This window comes from Serinus canaria, chromosome 8 (genome assembly GCF_022539315.1).
Source record: "Serinus canaria isolate serCan28SL12 chromosome 8, serCan2020, whole genome shotgun sequence".
NCBI classification, from domain to species: Eukaryota; Metazoa; Chordata; class Aves; order Passeriformes; family Fringillidae; genus Serinus; species Serinus canaria.
Window position 1 is genome coordinate 9238243 of NC_066322.1, and position 13124 is coordinate 9251366.

The 13124-nt window shown below is 40.3% G+C and overlaps 1 protein-coding gene across 1 annotated transcript in view; it reads left to right on the plus strand.

Annotated features, from left to right (window-relative positions):
- Positions 1 to 10913, plus strand: part of GPBP1L1 (GC-rich promoter binding protein 1 like 1) — a 31298-nt gene extending 20385 nt beyond the window's left edge. The window contains exons 7-12 of the mRNA XM_050977309.1: positions 717 to 910; positions 4800 to 4940; positions 8477 to 8635; positions 9371 to 9495; positions 10364 to 10466; positions 10705 to 10913. Coding sequence (XP_050833266.1) covers positions 717 to 910; positions 4800 to 4940; positions 8477 to 8635; positions 9371 to 9495; positions 10364 to 10466; positions 10705 to 10851 — 869 coding nt within the window. The 3' untranslated portion in view covers positions 10852 to 10913. The remainder of the gene's footprint in view (positions 1 to 716; positions 911 to 4799; positions 4941 to 8476; positions 8636 to 9370; positions 9496 to 10363; positions 10467 to 10704) is intronic.
- The last annotated feature ends 2211 nt before the right edge of the window (positions 10914 to 13124 follow it).

The window sequence follows — 13124 nt, forward strand, 5'->3', positions numbered from 1 at the left end:
GAATCTATGCCTTTAAAAAAAAATGAAACAAGGTACCAGTTCTAGCAGTTAAACACAGATTTATTAATAACTAGTTGGATTGGTTGGATTAGATACTGTAAATAGTACAAATGCAAAAGAAATTCAAAAACACTTCTTGCAGTAGTGTTGGGTTGTATTCTTTTGTACTGGTCTGTATTCTTTTCTATTCTATTTTTCAGGTAGCTGTTGTTCTTTTCAAAACCTAATGACAGCATTTATAGGGCTTTTATCTGTTTATACTATGAGTATTTTTTTAATTGTATGCTCCTGGAAATGTGTTTATTTGGCCTGAGAAGCATTAACTGTTCTTGTTTGTAAAAGCAGTGTGTCTTTTGAGGTATAGGTTATGTAAATATTTTTGCTGTGTTAGTGAACTAATAAAGCTGATCCATGATTGCTCAAAAAAATGCTCATACCTGTTCTGATTTCTGTAGAATGGTGCAAGGCTGTTAACTGATGTCACTGTAGGTTTTTCCTTTCAGCATCAAGGGAGCTGTTGTGTTTAAATAAGAAAAGATTGTGTTTAGATATCCACATCAAGTATCTTCTCTCAGAGCTGAAACAAAAGAGCAGCTGATGGTCTCAGAATCAGATGTGCAGTGTCTAAGATGGAAAGGGAGGAACTGGACCAGTGTACTGAAGCTGTTCTGAAACTGAATATTTGTATTTCAGAATCTCTTGTTCTGTTTTTACAGAAAACCCCCCTAGTGCCAAGCAACCTACCAAGATGCTGGTCATCAAAAAGGTTTCAAAAGAGGATCCTTCCGCCGCCTTCTCAGCTGCATTTACATCACCTGTTTCTCACCTGGCAAATGGCAACAAAGCCACCACCATTGTCCCAAGTGTCTACAAAAATCTGGTTCCTAAACCTGCAGCTCCTCCTTCCAAGGTACAGAGGGTTCCAACCAAATTAGTGAACTGTAGATCAAAGGAATCAACCCCCCAACAAGTAGCAGGAGTTGGAATCCAGTAGTTTCTGGGCAGTGGCTTTTACAGTAGAGATCTATTTACTACTAAAGTTGTTCTCTGTTAAAATGCCTTTGGGTTTGTCCATAGGGAGAGCTAACCTCTGACTGACTACACTGCTGTCTATTTGAATGGGTGTGTCCTCATGCATGAGACAAACCCTTATCTTAATAAGACAAAATGAGCACTGCTGGAGAGGTGGAGTGTGCTGCTATGTGCTTGAACTGTTCACATGACTACCTTGAAAAATCTTTATTGGGTTGCAATACTTTGATGTGTCCAGAACAATAGAGGCTAAGATCAGATTAGATTGTAACATCCTGCAATTCAGGTGTAATTTAGCTGAGCCTTAAAAACAATCTGGAAAAGCCATGGAGTTTGTGCTATAGTTCTTTTACTGAAGGAAATACAGTTGTGCTAAAAAAAAAAAAAACAAGTTTTTTTTTTCCTTAGTTCTAGGCTTAGTCTTGCCCATTTTTCTGGAGAAACAGCATGTATAAATGCATTAGAAATTTTGAAGAATTAATAGTGAAAGTATTTAAAAAGCTAAAAAAAAATGTTAGCTGGGTTATTCTTTAAAGAGATGTCCAAATACTTTGAGTTCTAAAATGTATTAATTACTAATGCTGGCTGCAACATTCCAGGGAACAAAATCTTCCCTATGATTACAGTAGAAAAGTCTTAATACACTTGAAAGATAAAAGCAAAATAAGAGACTCACAGCTTCTTTTTGTAAGAAAGCAAGTTTAGAGCTTTCCCTTTTTTAAATTTTTGTTAATTCAGGTTAAATTCTGCCAGCTACAGAAAAAATTGTAGTGGTTAAAATTATCAAATAATCTTGTCTAAACACTTAATTTGACAGCTGATCTACTTCTTGGTGAGATAGGATAAATTCACCCATTAGAAAGGATGTTTATATGGAGTTTTTCATTCCACACACAGTTTTCAGTCCAGATATATTCTTGTTTAGAACAGGTAAACAAAATTCAGCTTCTAATGAGTAGGGAGCTACTTATGGCTTGTAGTTTTGCTTTTACAGCTTGATTGATACATGTGTAGATACAGCCTGACCTGGGTTTAGTCTGGATGTTTTGTGTGTTCTTTGAAAGAAAAGGCCAGAGATACAGTTTCTGACCAGACTGTTAGATTGTCTCTGGCTTCAAAGTAAACAGAATTCTAGTGAATCACAATACATACAGCTTGTCGGTGTTACTGGCTGTTGTATGCAAAGATAATTTCTGAGGTCAGTAAATGAATGCTGTATCAGTGTAGAGATTGAGAGATGAAAATGCACTCTTGAAAGTTATGGGAATGTGTATTGTTAGTGCTGGTCATGATATACCCGTTGCATTACAGTGTAGAATTTGGGCATAAAAATCTGCTTAGCTAATGTAGCAGCTTTAGGAGCAGCTATAAGTGCAACAGTAATTGCACAGCAAGTCTCTCCTTGCAGCTTGCTGTGCAAATTACTGTTGCATTTGTTGTAGCTGCTTCTGAAGCCCATGGACAGAGGTGTTCCATTAATTCAGTCAAGGAGAGCTGCTCTCTAAGCTTTTGCTAGCCATGTTCTGAAATTAGACTATGTAGGTTTTGATTCTTCAGATAAAAAGAATACATTATTCAGTGCTCACAGTTGGAATAAAACTGACTATGATCTGAAGGTTCAACATCCATCAAAATATAGTGGTGGGCTTTTTTTTTTTTTTAGCTTGCTTTACATGTGACATAGTTCATTTGCATTCCAGATTGTTTATCTGTATTTAAATCAGAGATTATGGCAATATGTAGTGGTACCTGCCTAAGTTCCTTTTAGTTAAGTTTTTACTTCACTGAATCCAGTAGGCCTGAATTACACCTGGATTTATACATGAAATATTGCAGTATTGGTAAAAAAGGAAATGTTCTTTGGCTAGTGGAAAAGGTATTCATTTTTTAGATCAGTCACATTAAGCAGGCTATGAATATGTACTTAGTGATTTAGCTGCTAATTTCTAAGTGCTTACACACTGACGTGGTGCTCTGATTATTGGGGCAGTGTGATATTCCTCAGATTGCAGTGGGAAGAATTATCTGATGTCATCAACAGTGCTTTTGTTAATGAATGGTGACCATTAGCAAAACCCAAAAGTGGGGTATCAGCATCTCCTTAGCCAGAAAAGCTGTGTGCATTGATGCCTTTTTAAAGTCACAGCCTTAAAGCAGCTGTGGTGGGATGCATTAGCCTGAAGACTTCTAGAAAGTTATCCAGGAATTGCAGTGCATAAAGTAGTAGAGGAGTCAAAACATTTCTTTCCATAAAGTCAGCAGTATTGGAAAGCTGTCACAGGAAAACTGAATGAAAAATTATTTTGTTAAGTTATACCAAGTTGTTCAGAAAGGAAGAGAACTGATGGCAGTGAAACAAGTGTATTCTTTCTGGCTAATTGAGATGCCAATAGCTCACAGTCAGGCAGTCCATAAAGGTTACACTCAGCCATGCAGGGAAAGCAAGAGGGGTCTGTCTTTGGATCTCACTGAGCTGTGAGTTGCCCCTTTGTGAAAGCTTGGAGAACAGCACTGGGCAGCTGAGAGTGGGAATGGAAAAGTGTAAACCTGGAGCTGTGGAGAGAAACTTCTTGTCAGAGTCATACTGCACCCTAATTTTAGTACAGGCAATAAATATTGTGCAGATCAGGATATTTCTGAGATTTGAAGGGGATGTTTTTAATGTGTGCTGTGAGTGCCATAGAATCTATTTGATAGTGTGGGATGCTCATTTTGAAGTTAGAGTGAAAGAGTAAAGCTGATGGCCTCCCCATGCAATGTATTTTTTTTTTTTAATTCATAGAACACAATAGGCAGTGACAATGTACTGAAATAATGCCTCTGTTCTCATTGCTGGCAGATTGCAAGATCTGTTGCATCTCAGATTTAGCTGAATCCCATTTGTGCATTAATTATTTTATGAGTGACTTGAAGCTGGCTTCAGAAGTCCAGTGAGTCAAAGGAACCTGTATGTTTTAATGTTCTGACAGTGTCTTGCTAGTGCCACTTGGTACAAGTTTCTTCTTAGGATTGTTTTTGTAGAGACTCTCACTTCACAGTGTTTGTCCATGACTGATAAGAGACCTTCAAGAACACCATTCCAAGTAACAAAAACTTATCTTTAAGTCTTTGCTCTTCAGCCAAATGACCGGTATATTCAAAGGGATGCTGCAGAGAGTATCCAGGGCAAAACAGCAAGTGATCCTGCACTGTAATAAATTGGCTGCTTTTTCTTCTTTTTCTAGTTATTTTTGCTAAACTGGTGCAATGATGGACACTTTAAGGGCCCTAGGAAATAAATAATTTTCATTCTCACTCTAAACAAAACTAATGTGTGATGATCTTCTTCACACAGGGAAACTTCCTATCAAGTGATTGGAAGCCTTTCTTTGAAGTGTGCAGTGTTCCCCTAAGAAATTTCATTTTAATTGGGATTTTTTTTTATTTTCCATCTGTGATTAGCTGTAAGGTGAATCGCATTACACAGTGGTGATTCCAATTAATGAAAGGCAATGCTGGATTTTCTCTGTGAGCTCTTAATGGTGTTTTACTGAAGGGTGGTGCCCATGAACCAGAATTGTGTGCGATTTGGGGAAAACAGAAGATGTCAGGGGAAAAACAACGGGTGTTGAAATAAACCTGTTGAGACCATTGTTGGAGAGGGAAGAAGAAAAGGAAATCCATACAACAGCCAACACAATGTTGCTTATTTATTTCAATACTTGCAAGCAGCCCCTTCTCATGCCTTGCCATTTACTGCCCTGTGTTTTGTGTTCTCTTCAATACAGCCAAGCCCATGGAAAGCCAACAGAAATGAACATAAACCAGGCTCGCTGTCCTCCACCCGTGACTCTGCCTTTACCAGTCCAGTGTCTGTAACCAAACCAGCGGTACTGGCAAGTGGCTCAGTCCTCACCTCTCCCAAAGAGGTAAGGGTTGGGCTTGGGGATAGGCTGGGAGCTTTTGTAACTATCACCTACTAGAGCATAAACTCCAGTTTATGATAAAGCCCTCTCTGCATGTGGTACGTACCTTTGCACCCTTGAGGGATGACTCACTTGTACATTCTTAGCACATTCTGCCACATCAGTGACACACTAAAAGAAATAAAAATGGGGTTTATCTGTCTGTAAAGCCATTGATGTTTGTTCAACTGTATTAGAATTTCCTTCCAGTAAAAAAAACCAAGTACTAATGCTTTAAGTGGTGTTGTGTAACAAGACATGCGTCAGCTTGGTGTTATGGGAATGCAGATACCAAGAACTGATGTGAATAGGTAGGCAAATTGATTCCCATGATGTTTTTCAGTATAGGAAAGGAAGGGGAAGGAAGGTGATCTGCCTAATTTCCTTTCTTTGGAACAACAGCACAAGCACTCAGATCTGAGGGGCTGAAGGAGTTTAACATGTGTACATATGACTTTTCAGCTATAGTATCTCTTTTTAGTTTTGACTAAATTGGAAGGAGGTAATCTGCTGAGATGGAAACTGACTTGCTCCAAGTTTTGCTCTGAAGTATAGAGAGAGCCTTGAAATACAAATCTCTTAATATTTCAGCAATAACTGTGGCAGAGCACAAAAAAAAAAAAAAAAGAATGAAAATAGAACAGACAGTGATAAATTCCTGGCCAGTGCAGCTGCTCTTTTCAGGTTTGACTTGATGATCTTGGAAGTCTTTTCCAACCTTAATGATTTTGTGATTCTGTAAATGATGATTTACAACATCTGAAATTAGCTTGTTCTAACTGTAAAATTGGGGGATTTTTCTAGTCATGTGCTTGTCTTGTTCTGTTATAGGCATTACTTCTAAAATAAGGCCTTGTCCCTTTATGATTCTCTCCTTTGCAGACTGTACTTTGTAGCAAACTGCACTTTTCTGCCTTAGCCAGAGCTGAGTGTACGAGCAGTCATTAAAGGCAATAGTTAATACCCAGGCACCTGTCACTTTGACAGATAGATCTTACACTCTATTTCTTTCCCTTACCTTTTCTCTCTCTTTAGACCAAGTTCTTTGTGCTGCTGTTAGCTTTCTTTTTGTGTAATGCACAGCGCAATATGGACAGTGTAAATATGTAAACTTCAACAGTCTTTCACTTCAGCAGACAGGAGAGGTGTCACTTTGTATCATACAGGAGTAATGCAAGTGTTTCCTTCATGTGTCCCCAAGAGGGGGGTGTGAAGTTTCTGTGAAACTCCAGTCAGTGAAGATGTCGGCTACCAACCTGAGAGCTATAAACATAAAGGGCTTAAATATTACTTCCAACTAAACTGGATACTTGTAATACATTTTTCTTTGAATCTGTTGGAGATTGAGATTATGAAAACAGAGATCTGTGGCCAGCAGATAGTACTGCAATCCCGGACTACTACTACACATAGTCAGTCTCTAGTTTTTTGTTTCTGAAAGGGGGCTAATGCATCTCCTTCAGAAGTGGTAAAAATAGCACCTTTATTCATAAGAGACCACAGTGTGTTGAAAACTAAAAGGATTCCAAGTAACACTGGCCCTATCCCCGCAAGCCAGTTTAAGACAACCAAGCTTACAATACAGCCTGAGTTCTTGAAAATAATTCAGGATTACTTTTCTGGAAGAATAGCCATCCATGTTACCTAGACAGACATCAGAACAAATCTGAGGTGATGCGTAGTGCTCTCCTTCATAAAAACCCAAACACTCAAAAAAAAAAAAAAAAAAAAAAAGGCAACACCAAAAGACTTAGATGCCTTATGTTTCAATGAAAGGGCTAAGCTTACTTGAGAATAGATGCCAGTTTACTATTTTAGTGCTAAAGAAGAATATTTTGTAAAACATAACCCTACTACAGAAAGTTACGCATAAAACCAGAATTGAGGTGAAATTAATTCCCTTTCAGAAATCTGTTGTTTCTAAACTTTAGCTGTAACTGTCCTCCCCTGATGTGTAGAAATTAAGTTTTACTACCTCAGTAGTTTATTAAAGATTAAAACAGCCACTAGCAAAGAGTTCAAGTTGAGTATTTCAGATTACCGGAAGACATCTAATTTTAGTCTCCTTTGTTCATTGTTACCTTCTGTTACTGCAGTCAAACTAATAGTTACGTTGAGAGCTTAATTTCACTCTTGTGTTGGCTTTTTATCCTGATAGTTGCAGTCACTCATTAGGTCTGTTACAACTGCTGATTTGTTTCTTACTGTGTTGAATTAGACAAAATCTGGAAGGTCTGTCTGAGAAATTACTTCCAGGCTGCACTTACTTCCTTGCAGGCATTATTTCACACCAGTGTTTCACATGCAACAGCCATTGGAAATATAAGCAGCAGTTGCTGCCTTATTTTTGGTCTAGTTCCCTTGATCTTTGCTCAGAGCAGTGAGTGCGATAGAAATTTTTGGCACAGGAGATTCATTTTGAAGAGCCTGAATTCGCAACCTTACCCCGCAGCTTAAAAAATGTATGTGGGCAGAAAAACACTACAAACTTCAGGAAATTTTACTGGTTTAATCTTCATTTTTTAAACACCAAAGCATGTACATGAAAAAAAAGTAGTTTTGCATGCAAGATTCTGGTGTCAGTTATCCATAATAATAACAAAATTCCTCATCGTTTTAGAGTAGCCAGACATGAACTCCAGCAGGAGGTTAAGATACTGGGAACTTTCCCATAACACATTCTTAGATTCCTTTTGTGTGCCCAGTCAAAACATGGAACAGATAAAATTGAAAGCTCACCTTGGTTAGCAGTGCTCCTATTGCAGGATCATGGCCAGATACTGCCAGTGGGCCTGGTTCACAGACTCCAGATTATTAAGAAAGCTTAAACATTGTGAAAGAGCACAGGAGGTTTCCTTGTGTTCCTGCACTGAGCTGAGCAGATTTCCCACAGGCTCAAGGGTTGTCCATGTCTGGCTCCACACTGAACCATCTGGGCTGAGTGTACAGAGCCAGCAGTTGGCAGCTTTCTCTCCAGGGGAGGATTCCAAGGCTGTGGCTGCCTGTTCCGCACCCGGTTGTGGTTAGTTAAGGATGTGACCACTCCCTGAAAGGAGATTACCTCCCCATAGCTTAATTTCAGGGTAGAGCCTGTCAGGATGACTTAAAAGGCAAATATGAACTGAGTCTGATCTGCTTAAATTGCTAATTTTTGTAGGGCAGGAATCCTGCGTGAAGTTTTTTGCCCTAATAGTCTGTTGTAGACACCAGCTTGCTCAAAAGAGTTACATTACAAAGGAACAAAATAAACATATTCATGGCCATGTGAATTAACTCCTAGTGGAAGAAAAGAAATTGAGTTGATAATAATAGATGGAAGAAGTGAATGTGCAACACCCATTAGTATTTTGATGGGAATTTGACATTAGATTGGGGATTTTTGAGGGATTAAGAGCCACCCAGGGAACTGATGAGTGTTTGAAAGTGTAAGCACAGCCACTGAAGAGACCTCAAGTTTGCAGCAGTGCAGTTTGATGTCTGTGTTCTCCCTCCCTGTTCAGAGTCCTTCCAGCACCACCCCTCCCATCGAGATCTGCTCCTCACGCCTGACGAAGCTGATGCGCCGGACCACTGACAAAAAGAGCGAATTCCTGAAGGCACTGAAGGATGATAGAAATGGGGAGATAACAGAAAACAGGGAATGTGACAAGCTGGATGATGTAAGATCACTGTCCTTGCTGTGTATGCAATCATTACTGTCAAAGGAGCTGGGGCTGAAAAAGCTCTGAGCAGTGTATGTAATTCAGGCTCTGGAAGAGGAAGGGAATGACTCACACTGATCTGGCATACATGCCAGTGGAAAATAGTGTACAGCAGTGGTGGAGGGGGATTGTAGCACATTAAAATGCAAGTGGATAAGTAATAAATGAGGTGGAAGGGAAGGTCACAGATGTTAAAGGTAATCTAGATTTTTTGCAAGGATTCTCTAAGGAGAGGAACAGTATCATATTTTAACATCTCAGGTTGCTTTCCAACTTCTCTGTCAAACTGCATTCACAGAAAAATAGAATTTTGTGCTTGTGAAAGGTGCAGGAATGTGGTTTAAGCCTCAGAGGTTCAGACCAGACCCCTAAATGCATAGATCTGTGCCTTAATGTGTATGTAATGTGTGTCCTTAGGAGCATTTAATTCTCATCATTTTCTTGCTGTCACTCTGAGCTGCTGGTGATGGCTTTGCAATGCCAATGCTGCTTGGCACAGCAGCACAGGCCACCAAATGTCCTTTGTCCTGTGTTGTCCTGTCACAGCCAGGTACATGTTGCTGCAGCTTCTGTAAAACACTGGCTAAAGGAGAAAGGCTTGGCTGAACTTCCAAAGGCATAAGCTTGAACTTGAAACTGTGCTGTTGGCACAGTCTGTGCAAGCACACTTTGATGGTTTTTATTTTTCTTTAGATGGAGAGCAACAGCACACCAGAACCAAAGGAAAACTGGGAAGAGAACTGCCATCAGAATGGCCTTTCTCTCCCTTTGCCAGAGGAGGGGGAAAACCTCTCCCATTCATTGGAAGCAGAACACAGGTGAGTAAATGGCAGAATAAAATGTCTGGAGTAAGGGAGGGCGAATCCTTGGGCTTTGTGAGGAGAAGGAAACAATTTTGAAGAAAATTCTATTTTTGGGAAGCAGCAGTAGCTGTGTTTATACAGGTAAGGAGGTGTGGGGGCTTTGTGACTTGTACAGGACTGGGTGGGGTCTTATTGAAAGTAAAACAAGACACCAATGACAGATGAGCCAAGGCTTTACCAAGGTCTGTAATTAAATTCCAGTGCTTCTTTAATGCCACATCCCCATGTGTTAATGCTGCCTAGAGATATTTATCTGCCCACAGTGGGAGTCAGCATGAACCAAGGGTGATTCTGGTTAATTTGCAAGCAGGTGTCCTAAATGCAATGATTTGAAGACACACACCACACTTTGTTTGCACTTAGAATACTCCTGTGCTCCTTTACATGCTGTAAAAGTAGAGAAGAGTTAGAAAAATATTTACCTGGTATCTCAGGCTGTATCTCACATCAGTGAGTAAGCAGTGTGAGCATCTGGTGCAAGCAGATAATAAGGTTCAGAAGATTCTGAGCTGTGATACTGGCTTGGTTGCCTCATGTCCTTCTTCAGTGTCCTTGAGTTAGAATTTCAAATCCCTGTCTTCCACCAGGCTGGATATGTACCCATTGTACAGGGCTGCTGATGGTTAAATATTTGTAAAAGACATTGAAAACTGGTGGGTAAACACAAAGGATTGTTGAAGTGGTCTGTGATAGGGAAGATTCCGTGGTGAATTTGGAGTGATTTAATACAAAACCTTGCTTTTCATGGACAAAGTGTTCCTTCCTTTGCCATTGTTCCCTTGCTTTAGTTCCCATGCCCCGTTTTTTTTTTCTCCACAATCAGGTTATTGAAAGAAATGGGATGGCAGGAATATCCTGAAAATGATGAAAACTACCTTCCCCTCACAGAGGATGAGCTCAAAGAGTTCCAGATTAAATCAGAGCAGGTATGTTTACAGCTCTTGTGACTTGTGACTGCTCTTTTCCTCTCCTTTCTCAATGGCTTCTTCTTGAGCGTGTTCAGAAGGACCAAGAGTTTAAGGGAGAATGTAGTAGAATGGATGATTCTGCATTATTCATGTGTGCATACACAGTTGAGTGTGGCATTCGTGTCTACCACAGAGGGTTGGTGACAGTTACTCTCCACACTTTTGCTCGTTTTAAAACTTACTTTCATTCCTACAGCGAAGAAGAAACGGATTTGGGAAGAATGGATTTCTTCAGGGCCGTGGCTCCAGCCTGTTGTTCCACTGGGGAAGCACTTTTAAGACAAAGATTGAGGACTCAGACACAGAAACAAGTAGCAGCGAAACGTCAGATGACGATGCCTGAAACTGGGCACAATAAAATTAAAATAAATAAAACCAACCCAATAAACTCAGTTCATAGTTCAACACGTGTTTGGGGTTGTATAAACTAAACAGAGTTTATTCTGTCTCCAGTCTGTTCAGTTTTTTCTTTTGTTGTTGATACTTCATGCACAAGGGAAATAATTGTATCCCAAAGAAGAGAGAAATTGGCTTCTTTAGCTTTTTCTTTTGGTTTTGCCCTAATGCTTACTAGAAGTTTGTGCAGCTAGCAAATTTTGACAAAAATCCCTTGTGGGGCAGTGCACAAGTTCAGTCGTGTGAGCAGGACACAAGTGGCTGACTGATCTCTGCAACAACAAGCTTCTAACAGTGCCGCCGCATTGCCCAGCGCGCGGTAACGGTGTGCTAAAACAATCATTGTCAATGACAAAATGGCTTTTGAAGTTCTAATTATGTTAAATTAATGCTAATAACATGAATATTTTATTTTATTTTATTTTTTTTGGCGGCTCGGGGAGCTTCATCACTTAACCAGGCGTTTGTGGTTTTCTTTTTTTTTTTTTTTTTGGTACAGCTGTAAAATATTTGGATATAGGAATTGTTTGTGTTCTTCTTCTTGCAGCCTTGATATTCAGGGTGGATTGTAAAATATAAATTTTTTGTGAGATTTCAAAGATTAAGATTATTTTGATAACATTATTTACAGATTTTAAAAAGTGACTATCACATTGAGTCTGTATGAGGGGGAAAAACTACTGCATCAAAAATAACTAACTTGGAATAAATATTTTGCATCAGTTTGCCAATTCTAATTGTCTTTCTTCTGTAAGAGAAGCTTTCCTCTAAGGGACCTGCAACTTTGGGGGTTCAGTAGCACTGGGGATAAACAGTTTCTTCTCCCGCTCTATTTTTCCACTTGGCAAACATTGCTGTAGTGCTCAGACTGCAGGAGCTGAACTCTTCCTTTAAGAAGGGAGAGGTAGAACAATGCTGAGATGACAGTCCAGATTTGGGGATTTTTTTTAAAGAAAATAATTAAAAATTATCTTCTACTAAAGCAGTTTGCTTTTTTTTCCGCTTCATACAAAATGGTGAAGCTCGACCGGTCGGTGTCACTTGTTCCTAGTGCAATGCTGCTGTTTATGTTCACAACGTGGCAAGGGAATGTCTGAATCCAAAGCTGTTTTCATTGAAATCTTTTTTAAAAATTCATGAAAACATTTCTATTAGATTAAAAAGAATTTTACAAACAACTCAGTTGTGGCCTAAGCTATTTTAGTGTCTGGTGTAAGTTCAGCTTGTGCACAAAGGTTTTGGATTGGAAAGTGCTGTGGGGTTGTGCAGGGGGGTTGGACAGAGTCACACAAAACCTGGTCTTGCTGTGCTGAGCGGGTTTGTCCCAAGGCTGTGCCTGTGTGTTCTTAATCCATTCCTGGCCAGTCAGAGAGGACAGAGGTGTAACAAAATGATAATGTTTAGTCCTGAATCTTTGCATCTGGATTCAAGGGCGCACGCTCAACATTATTGGGTGTAACTCTGCTACTGGTGCTTCCAGCTCCTGCTGGCTCTGCAGTGAACCCTGGAGGAGAAGGGCAATGGGGCATTTCTTCATCCCTGTGCTCTGAAAACCAGGGTTCAGAGGCTGAGGCTGCCTGGGAGTGCTTGGGAAGTGCTGGGGCTTCTGTACAACTTTGCACAAACCATCTTGTTCCTTCTGAATATTCAACCACTGCTTTTGTTTGGAAGAGCCTATGCATTTTTTTTAAGTTTAACTTCCTATATCCATTTATACCAAGTTGTGCAGATCTCTGTGCACTGATCTCAAGAAATGGGGTAAATTTAAAAACCCCTTCACCTGAGATCCATGCTGACAGCCACTTGGAATGCAGGAATTTGATCGCTGAGCACAGCACTCTGGAGTGGAACCAGCCTGCCCTGGGGCAGCATGGCCTGGCCTGTGTGTGCCAGGAGCCCCTTGTGCTTCACACCAGGTGTTGTGCCCCGACCTTCCTGTGGGCTGTGCAGGGTTTAAACATCGATGAAACTTTGGAAGTGGCAGTGGCAGCCCCTGGGTGACCCTGGCCGGGCAAGTCCCCATCCATCAAATGGCAGCTTTTTCCTGAGCAAATAATGAGTACCACTGGCAGTGAGGTGAGAGGAAGAGCTGGTAGGGATTTGCCAGGCAGAGCTGAGGTGGGTGCAAGGATGGAATGCAGGGAGGTTTTTGGGGGAAAAGGGTAAGGCCAGGACACCTGTGGCAAGAAAGGGCAGAAGGAGCTCTTTCACCTCTGTGTG